The sequence below is a fragment of the Aricia agestis genome, chromosome 15, assembly GCF_905147365.1.
Source record: "Aricia agestis chromosome 15, ilAriAges1.1, whole genome shotgun sequence".
Taxonomy (NCBI): Eukaryota; Metazoa; Arthropoda; class Insecta; order Lepidoptera; family Lycaenidae; genus Aricia; species Aricia agestis.
The window spans coordinates 2,744,203-2,763,431 of NC_056420.1; the positions used below are offsets into that span (position 1 = coordinate 2,744,203).

Sequence of the window (19,229 nt, forward strand, 5' to 3'; positions counted from 1 at the left end):
ACTTGCGTTTGTATCGATACAAACGTGCGTAACAAAACGTCGTGTGGAAGCCTTATAGATTAATTAGTAAGTATAATAATATGTTAATTATTATAAAATATTTTGCTTCAGGTTTTATCTGATTAAGCGTAAAGAGCGTAACAAACCATGTTTTTGTAATGTTTCACTTCTAAAAATCTATACTGTCGTACAAAGGTTATTCAGACCACAACACCACGCGTAGATGCAATTCTAAAGTATGGATTTGACAGATTTGCAAGACGTCTCACGCAATTGAAAACTGTCAATTCAATACACATTTAGAAATACATCTACACGTCGCGTTGCGCGCTGCTGTCTGAATTAACCATTAATATTATTGTCTATAATGAAAATATCATAATATTATTATATATTTAAGATTCTCGGGTCGTAGTTTATCTTTCCGACTTCTTAAAAAACGCGGGAACTATTTTCATGAAATTTTATGTGCTTATCATGTAGGTTAGGGCCATCGTAATTTTTCATACCCGAGACATACCCAAAAAAAGTATGCCGGTTCAGGTAACTATATAAAAGTGAAATTCCACTACGCCAAAAGTATTTAATTTATTCTCACACCGTAGTCCAAACCGCGCGGCAGCGCCGCGCCGGTTCGAACAGGCGATTTGAATTTTTAATCCTGTTGACGGCACGTTTTAAAGCCGTGTATACGCGATAAAAATATTTACTAATGCCAGTATTGCTGTCGTATTTTGCATTTATAAGTTTTTGTTCACAACCAAAAATATTGAACCAGAATTGTTTGCAATTTTTTGGTGCACGGTAAATAACTTAGAACATAGAGCTACATTAGCTTATTATGGATAAATACAAGCAATTACGGAGTATAGAAAGGCATAATATTTGTCAATGATTGCTCAGTAAGGCAGAATTTGTGAGGCGCTGGAAAACACTAACATCTAGGCATGACAGTTCTATTATCTAGAACTTAAGTGGACACACGCGTATCTAAATCCTCTATACTTTGTCCTTGTTCTTGCGTCTGTTTGTAATTATATTGTATTGTGTGATGTGCAAATTAAATGTTTCTTATTCTTATTCTTATTTATCGTATAACCTACATTTTCAAGCTATTTTGTATTAATTTATGGCTTAGGCCTACGTTCCAATATGTGTAAATTTTTGGTCTAGCATGAAAATAGCCTACTACAGCTGTATCCATATCTGTACTGACATTATAAATACAAAAATGTGTCAGTCTATCTGTCTGTACGTCTGTAACCTCTTCACGCCCACTGGATCGATTTTCTCGGAAAAGGACATAGGGTACTTTTTATGCCGAAAAAATGTACGGTTCAAGCAATAAACGAATTTTTGGCGCAGCATAGTCGTCTTCTAGTAATATTATATTTTGCTTGCTCGGTTGGATCAGGGCTAAACTATCCCCCATTTACGATAAAGGGTCGTTTTCATCTACGGGACATCATCTACAGACTTTCGTGATGTGAATCGCGTTTGATTTAGTGTTCCTGCCTCGCCCATGGCTGTTTTGTGTTGGTGGGCGGACTTTACTTACTTGTTTTTGCTTGTATATGTTATGCCAAATTTCTACGATTTTCTGATAGGTTTTCAGTGGTTTTTGCTTACTTAAAATTGTTAGCGTAAGCTTATTAAGAAATGTATTAAAATATGAATTGTGCAGAAGTACCTATATTAAGGTGGAAGAGCATTTAAGATTTGTCTTTTCGTAGGTTTCTCTGAGTTTGGGATAAAGGAGGTAGATTTTTCGTTGACACTGTGAAATTATAAGGATTTCTTCTAAAATCGAAATCAAAATAATTATGTACAGAGTACTTTTTTCTGAACGTCGCGTCTAAGATTACCAGCGGTTAACTTCGTTAACTTTATTGTCTAAAATCTAAATACAAAGTGTATTTTTTTATGTTAAGTACGGGAGTTAAACTTTAAGCTCAATAAAAATAATATTTTCTTCTTCTTACAATAGTCTCAAACAGATTCGCTAACGAAAATATATATCAACCATAAATCCGATGACGCAGCTCGACGTTCGAATTTCAAAAACATTTTCGCATACAGACGTCTCGGATGCTACAGAACATCATCTGCACACTTCCGGTAAAGACGAAGACCTTATTTGATTTCCGCCGACTCCCGTACTTCGGTACTGTACTTACTAAGCAATTTTAGATGAAAACTTTGACTTGAAATTCTTGATCATGGTTATCAAGCACAATGTGAAAAATTCTATTGTCACGTTGTTTGTTACTAAACTGAAGAAGCGACGGCTGAATCCATTTTAATATAATTTAGTGTACTTATCAGGTAGATTTCTGTAGCATGGTTTTGACGTGAGAGAGCCATGCTTCGGCACGAATGGGCCGGCTCAACCGGAGAAATACCAAGGGCTCACAGAAAACCGGTGTGATACAGCGCTTGCGCTGTTTTTCGCCGAGTGAGTGAGTTTACCGGAGGCCCAATCCCCTACCATTTTCCCTTCCCTACCCTTTTCCTTTCCCTACCTTCTCCTATTTCCTTCTGTACAGCCCTCCCCTATTCCCTTCCCTACACTCCCCTATCACCCTTTTCCCTCTTAAAAGGCCGGCAACGCACCTGCAGCTCTTCTGATGCTGCGAGTGCCCGTGGGCGACGGAAGTTGCTTTCCATCAGGTGACTTGTTTGCTCGCTTATTTCATAAAAAAAACATATATGGCAAAATAACGTAGGCGGGTCAGCTCATTTCACGCGGTTTGAACCACAAAGTAGTAAATATAGTATCCAATAAAGCCATAATAGTAAACCCTATTAAAACTACATTTGAAATGGAGCGATCTCAAATGGCTGAACATCAAAGGTTTAAGAAGGTTGTTGTAGTCTGAACGGTCCATCGAATGTAAGTAATAAATCAGGGAGTAAAAGCCGTTCTGAGCGACTTTCACACAAGAAACGGTCACGAATCTGCGTTTTTGTTGCAAAAAGTTGTTATGAACGGCTCACGTTCTCAACTTTTATAAAGTACGTAATAGACAACATAGTTCAGAGTAAAATAAACGATTTTTTATTATTTTACTAATAATTATAACTTTAAAGGGTATAGATAGACACATAATATTATATTAAGCAGTGCACAAAAGTAAGATAGCCAATTTCATAAAGTATTACGTACTCGTAATTATAAACACTTTGTTGAAAAGTAATGAAAATACATTATACATAATATTATTACATTATAATAATTAATAATATCATATAAACACATTCCAAAAAGATTTTTTAAATTAACGTTATAATAACGAAGATTAAACTTTATAAATTACTGTCCGAATCATAATTCATACCTTTTTCATGATTATTCCAACGTACGCCCGCATCCCGTCTGATGGGTCCCTAAGATTGGACGCTTATGACCTCTATATCAAAGGCTTTGAGGAGATGAGTCAAAGCCAAATATGATTTAAAAAGATTTTGGCTCACAATTATAAAAAAGAAATATATTTTACATTGAAACTTTTTCTTTTGAAATTAAAATGGATTTTTATGTTTCCAATGTTTGTTATTATAAAGATTTACGTACAACATATTGAATGTTGTATGTTAAGTACTTAATATGTTATTAAATTATATAATCCGTACTTAAATATATTGTTAATGCGAAAATATAATATCTATAAATCCGCCTACCTGTTTCTACGTGCTTAAAAACTGTAGGACCAATTTTTGATGAACAATTGTTCTTTAAGAACACGCATAAGATATGGGATATTTTTTAATATTGAATCAATTAATATTGTGATAATTATAATATAATGTATGTAAGCTACTGAATTACAACAGAATAAACTGTTAAACAGAATGTTATTATATTACGAACTACATAGATGATGCCTGCGACTCCGTTGCGCCAAGATTTTGCGCTATTATTATAATAGTACCTGGATGACCGAGCTTTGCTCGGTATAGCAAACACTCATTGTCTTCGTGTTACTTAATAACGCCATCTGATGGTCGTTAAAACAATTAGTTGCTCGCAAAATAGTATTGCTCGTTTAAGGATATAAGATTTATACCGCGCGGAAACATATTTGGCATAAAAAGTGCCCTATATCTTTTCCTGGGACTTAAAGTATCCCCATACCAAATTTCAGCATAATCGATTCGGCCGTTTAGAAGAGGTAACAGACAGACAGACGATTTTCATGAAATTTAGTATAAAGGGGGTTTCGGGGGCGATAAATCGATCTAACTAGGAATCGTTTTTAGAAAATGTCGTTTTCATCAAATACCGAGCAAAGCTCGGTCAAATAGCTAGTTAGTATGGAAGTATGGATATAGTATTAACGTTACGTAACATTTTATACCTAAACGTCGTAATTTCATAATCGCCGTAAATTTTAGACGTGGGAGAGCCATGCTTCGACACGAATGAGCCGGCTCGACCGGAGAAATACCACGTCCACACAGAAAACCGGCGTGAAACAGCGCTTCCGCTGTGTTTCGCCGAGTGAGTGAGTTTACCGGAGGCCCAATCCCCTACCCTTTTCCTTTCCCTACCCTCCCCTATTTCCTTCCGTCCCCTCCCCTATTCCCTTCCGTACCTTCCCCTATTCCCTTCCCTACCCTCCCCTATTACCCCTTAAAAGGCCGGCAACGCACCTGCAGCTCTTCTGATGCTGCGAGTGTCCATGGGCGACGGAAGTTGCTTTCCATCAGGTGACCCGTTTGCTCGTTTGCCCCCTTATTTCATAAAAAAAAAAAATCGCCGTAACCGATACCCCATCGGATATTTTAATTCAAACGAAGATTGAGGCCGATCTCCTTACTCCTACTAACCACGTAGCGGATGTGGTACAAGTCACAAGAGATAACAATTTAATATTTTTCTTTAGTATTTAAAAGATTGCTTTTTTAAAAACCTACGCCGTGCTGGCCAATGACTAATCACCAAATTGTCAATGACCAAGGTCTTCGACTCCTATCCCTGTAACGGCTAACCCAACCTGTCTTGTATTTACGAGACCGGGCCTGGTAATCTTTGAAACTCGGGATGATATTATCAGTGTTAGGTACAAATTATTATTGCTTGTTGGTATTCTATTACTAGTCTTAGTATGCCATCTATTGATGAATTTTGACAATTGTATATGGTTTCAGTTCGAAGTTTAAGGGCACAATGCTTAAATTGATATCGTGGTTATAACGTTAATCTATTTTTTACGTTTATCACTCTAGCAGCAAAGTATGAGCAGATGTGAAGCATGATATAATACAATATAAATTATAATATATCAGTAATTCTTCTTCTTCTTCAATCCGTAACTCTACAGCCCCAAAACGCTACAAAATGTATGGATTTGACATTAGTGTTCGCTACTCGCTAGCGAAGCGATGACTTGTGTCAAATCGCATACATTTTGTAGCGCTAGCGTTAGCGTCAGCGTTAGCGCTTTGCCACTTGTCTACAGGCCCTGATAACTCTCCAGAACTAGAGATCGCCCAATGGTCGAAATTCGACCTCAAATTGAATTATCTTCTTCTTTTGGCTCCCCGTTTAAAGTATTGACTATTTCAGATTTAATAAAAAAACAACTATTCATTTTCTATTTCACAACAGACTTCAATCATAAATAAAGGAGTATAATATTTCGTGTGTATAGGCTTGTCAGTCAAAACATGGTAGTGTGCGCGTTATAGTCATGTGTGTAATGTTTTATTTATTAAAATAATGTATGATCAAAGCATAATTTTGAAACCCTGCAGCTGTCCCGGCAAACGTTTCTTTGCCATATTATAAAGTATTTCGCCCGTATTATTTTATTCAAGTGAATAAATAAGTATGTCACCATGGCAACGTCCATCGCTATCCCGTCGCACAAACAATGGTCGCCGCCAGTCTCGAGTTGTAATAATTTACTATTATTTATTCAACCAATGCACATATAAAAAGTACCCAGTAGCCGATTCTGAGACCCACTGAACGTGCATATAAAATTTGGTTAAAATCAGTAAAGCCGTTTCGGAGGAGTACGTGGCTAACGTTGTGACACGAGAATTTTAATATATATTAGATAAGATTAGCTCGATGCACTCCTTCTCCATATTAACTAAAACTGTACTTACGAAATTTTTTCCGCATTTTTCGTAAAAAGGGTTCCAAAGTTTTTCGCTCGCGTATTAATGTATTAAGTAAGTATAGATAATCTGCCCAGAATGTATGCAAAGCGCAACCTCCTACAACCTAAGCATTCATAATGTTTAATCTTTAAGCGGATTTTTTTTTTATTACAGACTTTGTTCTTGTCGCTAGTAAGGAGTCATTAACTATAATTAACTTAAGATTTACGAGACCGGGTGACTGGACTTTTTCAGACTTGAAATATGACTTCTTTTGTTATTCCGAGCATGATTAAGTGAACAGTCTGGTCAGCGAACAAGTCGAAATTCAGTCATTGTCCTATTTTGTTTCTTTCAATTAATCTGAGAAACATGGCTACCATATTTCTGTCGCGTATATATTGATTTTTATGCTAGCTCTAGCTATGTAACTCTAGCTGATTACTATCGCGAGAGTAAAAGAAACAAGCAGCGATTGACTTTATTATAACTGTAGTTGTCCTCAGTTCGATAAATATTATTAAAAGATAATATTATAATATAGTACTAGCTGTCCCGGCAAATGTTTCTTTGCCATATAAAGTATTCCACCCGTATTATTTTGTTGAAGTGACTAAATAAGTAATAAGTATGTCACCATGGCAACATCCACTGCTATCCCGTCGCACAAACAATGGTCATCGTCAGTCTCGAGTTGTAATAATTTACTATTATTTATTCAACAAATGCATTTATCAATATAAAAAGTACCCAGTAGCCGATTCTCAGGCCCGCTGAATATGCATATAAAATTTGGTAAAAATCAGTAAAGCCGTTTCGGAGGAGTACGCTATCTAACATTGTAACACGAGAATTTTATATATTAGAGATTATGCAATTGCAGTACCAGAATTTTATTGAATTTTCCTATTTTATTAACCGATTTAAAAAAAAGGTTATTAACTGACTTCAAAAAAAGGAGGTTATCAATTCGACGCGTATGTATGTAATATTTCTAGAACTGCCCAATTTTCGTATATTATGTTAGTCTATATCAGCGTCTGAACAAATGTGCCAGTTTTAAAAAGTGTAGGTATGTATGTATGTATGTATGTTTTTATGTTAGTTTAAAGTTAATAGCTCATTATTAAGAACATAAAATATCCTTTTTAAAAATGTATAAACCGCATGCATGTGCTAAATACTTTTTTCACAATATTCATTTGAATTATGTGTATGCAAACATTTGAATGAGCCATCCGCTACTTCAACATACTTCAACCTATGATAAAAAAATATTTATGCAGTTTTAGTAGAAAAAAATGTCTGATTAGGATTATTTGGTTATTAGGGTATCGAATTCAATAAATATTTCATTCAAATTGTGATATTTTTAAAAACCATTTATAATATGCTCTAGTTCTACCATTTTCCATAGTGCGACGTCGGGGAGTCTTGTACTCGTATGTACTTGTAGCTCGGCGGCGGAACGGCGGAGTGACACCCCCCTGCAATTATTTTGAAGGCAGTTTTATCTTTTTAAAATACAGTTATATCATACAATACAATATAAGAGATTAAGTTATATTATTATTATAAAAAAAACTTGTAATAAAACAGCAACAAAATAAATTGACACATTTTATTGACAGTAAGAATCAGACACAAAGCTAAGCTGCCTTGCGGCTGAGTCTTAAATACATTTTAATTAGAATTCCTACAACAGGGACCTGCTTGAAAGCTTTTAATGCAAACGAAGGTAAAAAATGAAACATACAGGAAAGTATGTGAAAACCGCAAACCACGATCCAAATAGACTTTAGTTTAGTTCCCTCGTAAAAAATAAAAGACTTTAAAATCAGGATCCCAAGTAATCTCTCCTGCCATTAAACTTACGAAATCCGACCGTATCACGACGGATTAAAGCTGGAAGTAATTTGTGTTTGAGACAACATCAATTTAATTTTCTAGGAACTTAATGACAGCAAACGAGGACCTATTTTATCGGCGATAAAGTCGAAATTTGCGTGCATTGAATTAATTCCGTGTTGTACCTAAATGATGGATCTGGGGATATTTTTCGCATTCATTTTTCAGTTAAAACATAATATTAGTTCACTCTCGTGAATTTTCTTTTATTCCATTTTTATTCAAACGTAACAAGCATCATTGAGTTTTGTAACAAAATGGCTTTTTATATTTTTATTATACCATATTTTATTTAAAATGTAACCTACTTTCGATGGATTACATGTTCGTTAATATCAGACTGATACCTTGTTCATCTAGAATCTAGACTACCATCACTATCATCACAATTATAGTATTCAAGGGGGCGAATACCTAAGGCAAATATAAAAGGAAAGACGTTCGCAAATATAATGTAGTATAACAATTATCTATATAATGTAAATGTGCAAATACACTGTATAATAATATCAAGTGCAAAAATGAATTATAAAATCCTTTGCTTTATAAGCCCTCTTAAGAATTTGTCAATATGCAAATCCAGAAAAACTTTGTCGCACTGAGAATAAGTAAAATAAATCTTAATAATAATAACAATAATATATAAGGTAAAAACTTAGTATACTTACGAACTTTTGAAGAGCTTACAGAGGCAATAACTCTTATTGTGGTAGTTTTATCGTCAGGATGTATTAATAAGAAACTATTTCTTTTATTAGCCTCCTGATATTTTTATTATTCTTCTGTTAATACGGATGTTAATACGGATAATATGGAAGAGTTATCAGACTTTTAAGCTCTTTCATTGTTTGTACTCTTTGCTAATTCAACTTTTTGTATCACTTGTTTTAGCTTCGCTGTTTCATTCCTCTTCTATATTAATACTTTCGTCATTTCTTATGGTTTTCTTGCAATTTAACGGTCGCAGAACGTTGAAAATCTCTAGTATTTAAATTACGGAATTCGCATCTTACCCCAGCTCGTATTTTACCTTGGAGTAATTTAATTTATGATGAAAGACGCTGAATTACATTCTGGAAACACCTACCGTAATGCCTCTTAACAATTTGTAAAGTCTCATTTTAGTAAAAGCAATTCAAGTCATTGAATTATCTACTTTTTAAGCCTTTTAAGTGCTATGGAGTAAATCAATAAAGCCTTATAAATGGACTTCGAGAATAATGGAGAAATACCGCATTTTATAGACAACGGTAAATTTGTATACGGTATACAATTGCCTCCTACACATTGGATGACTTAAAAAATGTTTTGTCCTTAACAAGACAAAACATTAGCTGTTTGTTAGTAACATAGTATAATTTTATTGGCAAGATAAATAAGACATAGAATTACTACATTCTTAATGTACTATTATTTAGGAGCAAAATTCAAATGTTTTATTGATATACCATCATGTTATGTTGTATTTACCTAATGAGGATTTTTAAGGACGTATAATAACGAAACACCTGATTAATTCATAACTCTGCCTGGTACAGGTAGTAGCAGTGTCAAAATAGCCTCATCGTATCAATTTCCTACACCTCTCAGCCAACACACAAAAGAAATATCGAGATTCGTCAATATTGTTTTTCATGTACTCTTTGTTCTGTCTTCTTCTCTATCTTTAATACTCATGCGAGATAAGTGATATCTTTGCGCTCGCTGTTTGGGTCAAAAAGACGCTGTTTGCCCATCATATCAATTTGAGTACGACAAGTTTACTTGTCGCACTCAAATTGACATATTTTGAGTGCGACAAGGAAACTCGTCGTTTATTTATTAATATCGCACTAGTTGCACAGTGTGCTATTTATAATGTCTAAACGTACCATGCCGAAGTTCCGCGGTGGAAGTTCAGCATGATTACGTCAGCAATGTCAAACGCATACAATATAACGCGACGTAATTTCGGCACGGTGTGTCATCGGTAATTTAAAATACATTGCAGGCGGAATCATGAACTTCGGCGTGGTGTGTTTAGACAAAAATTCTTCTTTCTTACCTTCCGCTTTTCTCTTTCCAGGGGTGGTGTTAGCCTAAGATGGTGTTGGCGTTTGTGGTCGGAGTCCTGTGCGTGTGGGGCCGCTTGAGCGTCGCCAACCCTGAAGCGAAGCGGCTGTACGACGACCTCCTGTCGAACTACAACAGACTGATCCGGCCAGTGGGCAACAACTCGGACCGGCTCACCGTCAAAATGGGCCTGCGGTTGAGTCAACTCATCGACGTTGTGAGTACCAGTTTAATTTTCTGAGCAAGATGGTAGAATTATTCCTAGGTTAGGTTAGCTGCAAAAGCTGAAGAAACGTAGGGAATAATAAAATGCTCCGTAACAAAATCCGCAAGTGCTAAATTAAGATAAATACAAGATAAAGGTATCTTCGATACCGTTATCTTCTATCTTACTATACAAAAACAAAAATATTTCAAAATTGGCCTCTCCGTAAAAATTCTACGTATAGTGGTCATACATAAAAATGTTGTCAGGATATTGAATGTTTTCACTTTCCACGTCTTTTCGTCTGTTAAAATAATAAATTATACACGTTAGCGTTAAAATATAATACTTGTAGTATATAATAACTTGTAACATAACGATAGGCATGAGTCACTTTAATAAAATTTCTCAAATATGAAAGAAAATCAAAAACATCATAGGTAAAAAAAGATAAACTCTGCTGGTAATAATCAATAAGGATATTTTCCATAACTACAAAACCGGATCCCCTTGGATATTAAAATATCACTTACAGATAGCAGTTACGTAAAAGTGATTACAATAAAATACATTCTTTGAACCGATGCTTGCAAAATTTGCCTTTTAAGCGTTGAAATGGAATTTCCCCGTCCTATCTCAAGTACAATGGACTAGAGATCGTTTTTATCGCACTAGTTGAGCTCCACTGCTATTACATTTGAATGGTTATAGGAAATCCAACCGCATGCAGTTTATATTCTAAATGTTTTGTAATCGTTCCAACCGCGTCGTTCAAGAAACTATTTGAGTGTTTTCAGATATTAGAGCGAGGCCACGTTTCTCGTTGCGGTGCGGTGCGTAGACGCTCCAACGTTTTGTGAACGTTGCATTTTCGGCTGCGGTGCTTTAGATTCTCCCTGCGTTTGGCCTTGATGGATAGCAATTCTACAAAGATAAAGATAAAGAATCTATAAAGATTATTAATTATGAATTACTTTGATTGCGAAGCCTAGAGCATGCATAAACTGCATCGATTGTGGATAATCGTGTTACGCTTGTTTTTTTTTTTTCATCGCAAAAAGCGGAGTGGTCGCGTCATATTTTATACTAATTATACTACATTGATGCGTGCCTCGTCGGATGGGGTGTTATGATAGGCATCCATTTCACGTTAGGTTTTGCTGTCAGTTTTACCACAGTCATGGCTGTAACTGATGGATAACCTACCGTGCAAGGCATCTATTACACGATAGGTTTTGCTGTCAGTTTTACCCATAAAGTTAATATACCTAGCGAAATAGAGCAACAATCTCGAGCTGTCGAACGTAACCAAAATTGGTTTTCATCTGTATGAAAAATATGTGTACGTACTACGTATACACTTACACAAGCATGATTGAATATGAATTCTATGAGATTAAATTGTCAACGTGTGGCACGTGCCGACTGGACGTAAAAAAAGAGAGCTGCTGTCATGTATCACACGTCTCTTTTTACCACGCAGTGTTACTGATAGTGACATCTCTCTTGCTCAGGCCTTTGTTTCTTTATTCCGCTAGGTATATTAACTTTATATGACAGACAGCTGCAGCTGTTTTCTTCTCCGCAGCATCTCGTAGTAACGTGGCCTCACTTTGGTCGTCTAGATAAAACGCATTTGCGACTTGTTTTGTTAGCAAACCCTGGAGATACTGTAAAAAGTTATTGTAACAACAGTTTCTTTGTTCTTTTAGATAATTTGATATAGAGTTGAACTTTTAGTTCATACGTGCATTAGGTTTGTTTTAGATTTTAAAATTAGAGTATGATATCGAAACTTTGGACAGAAATTAACGTCGAGAACATTCTTGTACCGTAATAAAAACTATCCTATATCCTTTACTTGGATTCACAGAATTAGAATACATTCATTTTAGACGTGGGAGAGCCATGCTTTGGCACGAATGGGCTGGCTCGACCGGAGAAATACCACGGGCTCACAGAAAACCGGCGTGAAACAGCGCTTGCGTTGTGTTTCGCTGAGTGAGTGAGTTTACCGGAGGCCCAATCCCCTACCCTATTCCCTTCCCTAACCTTCCCTATTCCCTTCCCTCCCCTATTTCCTTCCCTTCCCTACCCTACCCTCCCCTATTACCCTATTCCCTCTTAAAAGGTCGGCAACGCACCTGCAGCTCTTCTGATGCTGCGAGTGTTCATGGACGACGGAAGTTGCTTTCCATCAGGTGACCCGTTTGCGCGTTTGCCCCCCTAATTTCATAATTCATTAAATAATAAGTATGAGCCTAATTACACCATCGTGTAGTGTGGCGAGACAATTCCCTCGGCCGAGCACTCGGTGTGTTAATTTTATAGATGTGCTCGACCGAAGGCACGTCTCGCCACTCTACTTGGTAGGTGTAATCAGACCTTAAAAACAAATAGACTCACTTTCCCCGAATGGATGGAGGAATGGATGAACATAAAATAATAATCACAATCGTTTGCTGCAATTGAATTCGCGTAGAAAATCCATCTAATGGCGGCTCTCGACATAGGCGAACGCGTTGGCCAACGCGTCTGCAGACGCGTTGGCCCAATGTGTAGAACGGGCGTTCGCGCGTTGGCCAACGTCTAAATACCTACGGCCAACGCGCGAACGCCCGTTCTACACATTGGGCCAACGCGTCTGCAGACGCGTTGGCCAACGCGTTCGCCTATGTCGAGAGCCGGCATAACTCTCAACTATCGGTGTGCTGCAAAACTCATTTAACTAAACCACTGGGGATGGAACTGAAATTGAAATCCGACTGGTTTTGTTTATGGATTTATAAATAATAATAGTTTTGCGCTTGTTCTAATCTCTTTGTTGCTCGGGCACAATAATTGCTTTTGGGCTAACTTTTAGTATATTATGCCTGCACTATTATTCTCGTAACTAAAAGTTTTAAAATTTTATGATATTATGCAGCAAGTATACTTAGTATTTTTATGAGGTTCATTTTTATAAGTTATATTAATTATTATTGTATTGACATAAAAAGGACATTTTTACTTCTAAATTCACATACCTACTTTTCTGTATTACTGCTAAATGCTATTTTGACTCGCCATTTCGTTACCATTAAATACAATTTACCAATGTGTTAAAAGTTTAAGCTCCTTAAAATTGTATGTTTTCTATTTCAGCACTCCAAAAGTAATGTCTAACGTTTTAAACCTGCTCGGCTGTCACAAATATCTACACCATTAGACTTAGAGAACGAATTGCGCTACCAACAAATTTCTTGGAATTGCACATTTATGTCCAAAGACGGTTTAGGATGTGGACCGTATTATAAATTTCATACAAACAATTTAATGTAAGAGTTATTATCCTTTTTCGCTTGTCTCGTGTGTCTCAAATATTTGAAGCTTAGCACACCGTCCGTTTACATTTCAACTTGAATGTGCAGTGTTAAATAAGCTATAATTATAATAAGTACTATCGGAGAAAATATTTCATAGGCAGGTGGCGGACCTCCTTATTTCAGTAGGGTCATGTCAAGCACAGCAGATAGTTCACGACCAAGAGTTGTTTGTCATACTTCGATCAAATTACGGTCTGCCCTATTAGACAAGTGGCAAGCGATTATCGTAAACGCTAACAAAATGTATGCGATTTGACATAAGTCATCGCTTCGCTAGCGAATACTAATGTCAAATCCCATAGATTTTGTGGCGTTGGCGTTGGCGTTTCCGATAATCGCTTGCCGCTTGTCTAGGCCCTCTGTTATCTGCCTATAAATCATTTTCTTTGATGACTAGCATGGACAACACTATAAACTTAAATTAGATTAATTTTTAAACTGGAATACCTTAGGAACGAATAAAATTTGACTAAAGTGACAAAAAAGGATATTTGCAAAAAGCCCATAGACGAGTCAGATTGAATTTTAAATAATCATCGCCAACGTGAATAAAAAAGGAAACAATAAGAACAATTCAATATCAGCCACAGCCGGCAGATAAACCCGCACTCATCAATTTGAATATCGCAAGATAAAGCAGCTGATATTAGGATTTAAAATTTATTGCAACGATTTCCTTTAGATCGGTCGACACAGGCGCGCCACTTTTCAAAGTTATGAATGATATAAAATTGGATTTCTTGTCTTATTAATTTCATTCGTGGTTCGACGTGAACGATAGAAATACTTGGCGCACATTTGAAACTTTGCCAGTGTGTACAGTTTTTACTTTATATTACATTGTTTATTGCAGAGGAAAGCAAATGATTATATTTTATTGTATTGTGTGATTATTATTGTCTATCTTATTTATTGTTCAGTGACCATAAAATACTTGTTTCTGTAGCATTTAAATACCTTACATTAAATTAGGGTTGCTGAGGATTCCTCTTCCGCTTCCTCATAATGAGGAAGTTCCGCAATATTTTGGGTTCCTCAACCGTTACCGCATCCTCATAAATAAAAATAAAAAAATCCTCTTCCGCTATCGCTTCCTCAAAATTTAAGAGGAATTTATGAGGAATTTCACTGCGCATGCTCGTCGCATATCTAATCATGGCAACGCACACGCTTGTGCGCGAGAATTGTATCATTCACTCATCTTTTTAGGGTTCCGTACCCAAAGGGTAAAAACGGAATCCAATTACTGAGAATTCAATGTCTGTCCGTCTGTCGTCTGTCTGTCTGTCTATCTGTCTCCAGGCTGTATCTCAATAACGGCTATAGCTAGCTTTCTGAAATTTTCACAGATGGTGTATTTTTGTCGCCGCTATATCAATAAATACTAAAAACAAAATTAAATTAATATTTAAGGGGGGCTCCCATACAACAAACTTGATTTTTTTGGCCTGTTTTGCTCGTAATCAATAATGGCAACAGGTACGCACTTGACATTTTCACAAAGTCCTTAATTGTACTTATGTGTACTTTAATGATTAATAATAATATGAAAATAAAATAAAAAATTAATCCCATACAAAAAACACAATTTTTGGCCTATTTTTTCTCTATAACGGTACGGAACCCTTAGTGCACGAGTCCGACTCGCACTTGGCCGATTATTTTTGCGTGCGTGTGTTGTGTATGTTACTGAGCTCCTCCTTAACTGCTGGACCAATTTTGACGATTCTTTATTGTGTGTGTTTTGAGAATGGTTTAGATTCATAGTTTGGTCCACTGGAAAATGCCCTTTTAATTATTTTTTTGTGTAATGTATGTACCTAGTTATGTACAGACTGGACAAAGGCTTTTGGTTTGGATCCACTAGTATTTATAATTTCCTATTATCCCATTCCTCATCCGCTTCCTCATCCGCTTCCTCTTTCTCAAAAAATATCCTCTTCCTCATCCGCATCCTCTAAATTTGCGCGTGACAATTCCTCTTCCTCCTCCTCTTCCTCATAATCACTTCCTCAACAACCCTACATTAAATGTTATTAAATTAACTATTCGAACCACTACAAAAAACATAAGTAAGTATCCTTTTGATCCGAATAAATTATGATATGTGAGAAATGTAAAAGATTTATTTAAGAAAATGTAGTAGTTAAGAAAAATGTTATAATTGAATTCAAGAAGAAGCTTCTTACTTCACGGATTGCCAAGGTACAGGTTTTTTAAGTAATGTAGATACTGTGGCGCTACAAATTGGCAAAACGCCCAGGAAATAAAAAATATTATGAATTTAAATAAATGTTTGTGGAGTACGCTTTCATAACGAGATTGTTGGGAGTAATTATTTTAAAATTATTTAACTTTTGGAAAATAATTACGTTTTGTTGCATCTCTGAAATAAATACAAGCTGTTTGCAATATTTTTTTTCAAAGAGATAGTAACAATCATAAGTCTTAAATACTCTTTAATCATCAAGCGGTCGCGCGACGTCGAATCGACCCCCTTCAATACATTTTCGTTGATATTATCGATATTTCTCGTTGAATCCGTATCATTTTCTCAGTAGCTTTTCATAATATAATATCTATTTACCAAATAAATAGCTTACTGTTCGCACCCCCTTTGCAGGAAAGGAGCTCAATTTTTTTAGTTTCGGCGCCGGCGTCGAAAAGACTCCGCGCGCCTCTGTTAATTTTATATGTAGTTTTCATAATAATATAATTGAGGCAAATTCTATGTTTAATAATAAAACTATGTCGTCGTTGACCGATAACATCGAGTGTTATTGCTAGTTGAAGAAAAAATCAGAACTAGGATGAGAAAATTCCGATCACTTTTTCTACCCCTAGATAAGCTATATTTTGGGTATCCCGATTTTACAATTTACTTTTTACTAAAATACATTTAATTTTCTGGGTGGAATTGATTACTTTTATTGAGCAATAATTAAATTGATTAAATAATAAGTAATTTTGAATAAATTTTTTTTTTTCCAAATTCAACTAAGACGTCTTTTAGGTTACGTGCGACCACTGCCGTTACAAAATAGCGCGCATCCGCTTGAAGGTTGAATAATGTTGAAGGCTTAGTAAAATCGTGTACGTATAAAACCACGATAATATAAAAAAATATTATCGCAAAAAATTTGATGACCAGCTTGGAAATACTAGTCAGCAACACCTAACAATAATATCCAAGAAAAACATTTTCTTTTTAGCAAGAATAACGGAAAAATAAAAGTTTCATTTAGAATTTACAAGGTACCGGCTGCCCCGAGCATCAGCAAAGAGTGGAAATTTCGAATTCTGTCGTCGACAGTTCAAAAGGAACGTAACTCAAATTTAGGGTCACTTAAGCCCCGCAGACTTTCAACTTGCAAGAACATTCTAGATAAATCTATTTGATTTACTAGTTAGAGGTAGCGAGCGAACGGAAATATTTAAAGTTCAATTGTTGAAATAGTTTCGGAACGTGAACTTGATCTTAAAAACGAGTCTGAAGTCCTAAAGTACCTAATGTTAGTTCATCATGAATCTGATAATTATTGAGAATATAACTAGTCGTCGAAATTGCTTAGTGTAAATAAAAATCGGAAAAAAGTAAATTACATAATATTACTATAATTATTATCAATGAAAATAAGACATGAATATTGTGTTAAGCTAATTGACTTAAAACAAAATCTTAGGTCTTTATCGAGACTATATTTTGAAGAACATAGAACTAAATATCAGACCCAAATTGACAGTATTGTTACGTTTATCTACAAAATTAACTGCCGATTATTACTAATGAAGGTGTCAGTGAACAAGCCAAATCGATAGGCGATTTAATTATCAGATTAGATCCACTGTTACCGCTTAAATTGTTAATTGGGTTTATCATTGGAGACAATTGTATTCCCATTGAAGAATTTGAGTTTCCCCTAGCAACATTTGATCCCAGTAAACTAGGAGATGAAACAGATCATTGACGATAATTGAAAACTACAACGCCTATGTCCCACTTAGTGCATGGTTAGTCTCAAATTCACCACCAACAATACTTTTTAGAGTATCAAAATCCCCGATGATCCTTTGATTTCAGTTACAGCTCTTATTTTCATACTTGATGACTTGCACAGTATACAGCATGACTGGTGAGACATAATGTTCAATACTCAAGGAATAAGGAGAGTACTCGGTACTCGATTCTCATTATAATTATATATAAGTACTTAATATGATTCTGTTAGTGAATCAATAAATATATATGTATAAAACTCAAAGGTAACTGACTGACATGGTGATATATAAACGCACAGCCCAAAGCACTGGACCGATCGGGCTGAAATTTAGCATGCATGTAGATGATATGACGTAGGCATCCGCTAAGAAAGGATTTTGGTCAATTCCACCTCCAAGGGGTTAAAATAGGGGATGAAAGTTTGTATATAATAATACTTCTTAACGCGAGCGAAGCCGCGGGCAAAAGCTCGTAAATAATATATTGGCCATATAAAGTATTTCAATTTTCGCCCTTTTTATTGAAGTGACTAAATAAGTATGTCACCATGGCAACGTCCATCGCTATCGCGTCACACAAACATTGGTCGCCGTCAGCCTCGAGTTGCAATAATTTACTATTTATTTATTCAACAAATTCACTTATCAATATAAAAAAGTAGATGTTGTCTGATTCCTAGCCGATATGCTGACTAAGATTCACGAAAATCGGTCGAGCCGTTAGAGATAAGTAGAGAATTTAATATATTAGATTAGGTACTAAATTGTTTTTTACTACTGTACTAAATTTCCCTTTAAATAAATGAATCATGGACACTAAGTAAATTAAGCGGCTAGGCAAGTACTATGCGGCCGGCGCGACGGCGTGCGCCATCGAAGAAACAACGCGCCGCTATACCGCGCGCGGTGTCCATACATTGGGTAAATAATTATTTAACTTTAAGCTACATTCACTCAGTGATCAATTGATATTATTTTTCTTCATCTAATATAATAGCCAAATATCACGTCCTCGAGTACCGAACATGTCTCACCAGTCATGCTGTATATTCGTAGTATCGCGCCATATATTTTTACGTTAGTATTTTATTGGTACTCAATTTACATTGTAGATGCAACAATCTGGAACCTCCCGGGGCATTTTTGAGCTGATGCAGCGAGTACATTGTTGCATTATCTAGCGAGGCATTCTTACCTGCATCGCGAATGCTCTAAAACTTTAACGGTACCATCACCTTGGATGTTTTATAATTATTGAGTGCACGTTGTAACATTTTATAATAATGTCACAAACTAACCTAAGTTTGAGACGTTATTATATTTTGGAGTCGACCTATGCTCTAAAGATTATGAAAAAAATGTTAGATTAAGGATCGTAGACGAAAAAATTATGTTGCAGTTTAATTAATGTTGCCATAACTCCGTTGCGCAGATATTCATTTATCGAGCGCACTGCGCAAACCGTATAATTTACCGCAATAAACTGCTTTTTATATTATACTGCTTTTTCCCGGGCTTTAAAGTATCTTCTTCTTTCATATACCAGATTTCATGTCAATCAGTTCAACAGCTTAAACGTGAAGACAGAC

The 19,229-nt window shown here is 35.8% G+C and overlaps 1 protein-coding gene across 3 annotated transcripts in view; it reads left to right on the forward strand.

Annotated features, from left to right (window-relative positions):
* The window catches only part of LOC121734084 (acetylcholine receptor subunit alpha-like 1), a 269,037-nt gene that overhangs the window by 174,112 nt on the left and 75,696 nt on the right, over window positions 1–19,229 (forward strand). For all 3 annotated transcript variants that reach the window (XM_042124497.1, XM_042124496.1, XM_042124498.1), the window contains one exon: window positions 10,085–10,288. In XM_042124497.1, the coding sequence (XP_041980431.1) occupies window positions 10,103–10,288 (186 nt within the window). In that variant the 5' untranslated portion in view covers window positions 10,085–10,102. The remainder of the gene's footprint in view (window positions 1–10,084; window positions 10,289–19,229) is intronic.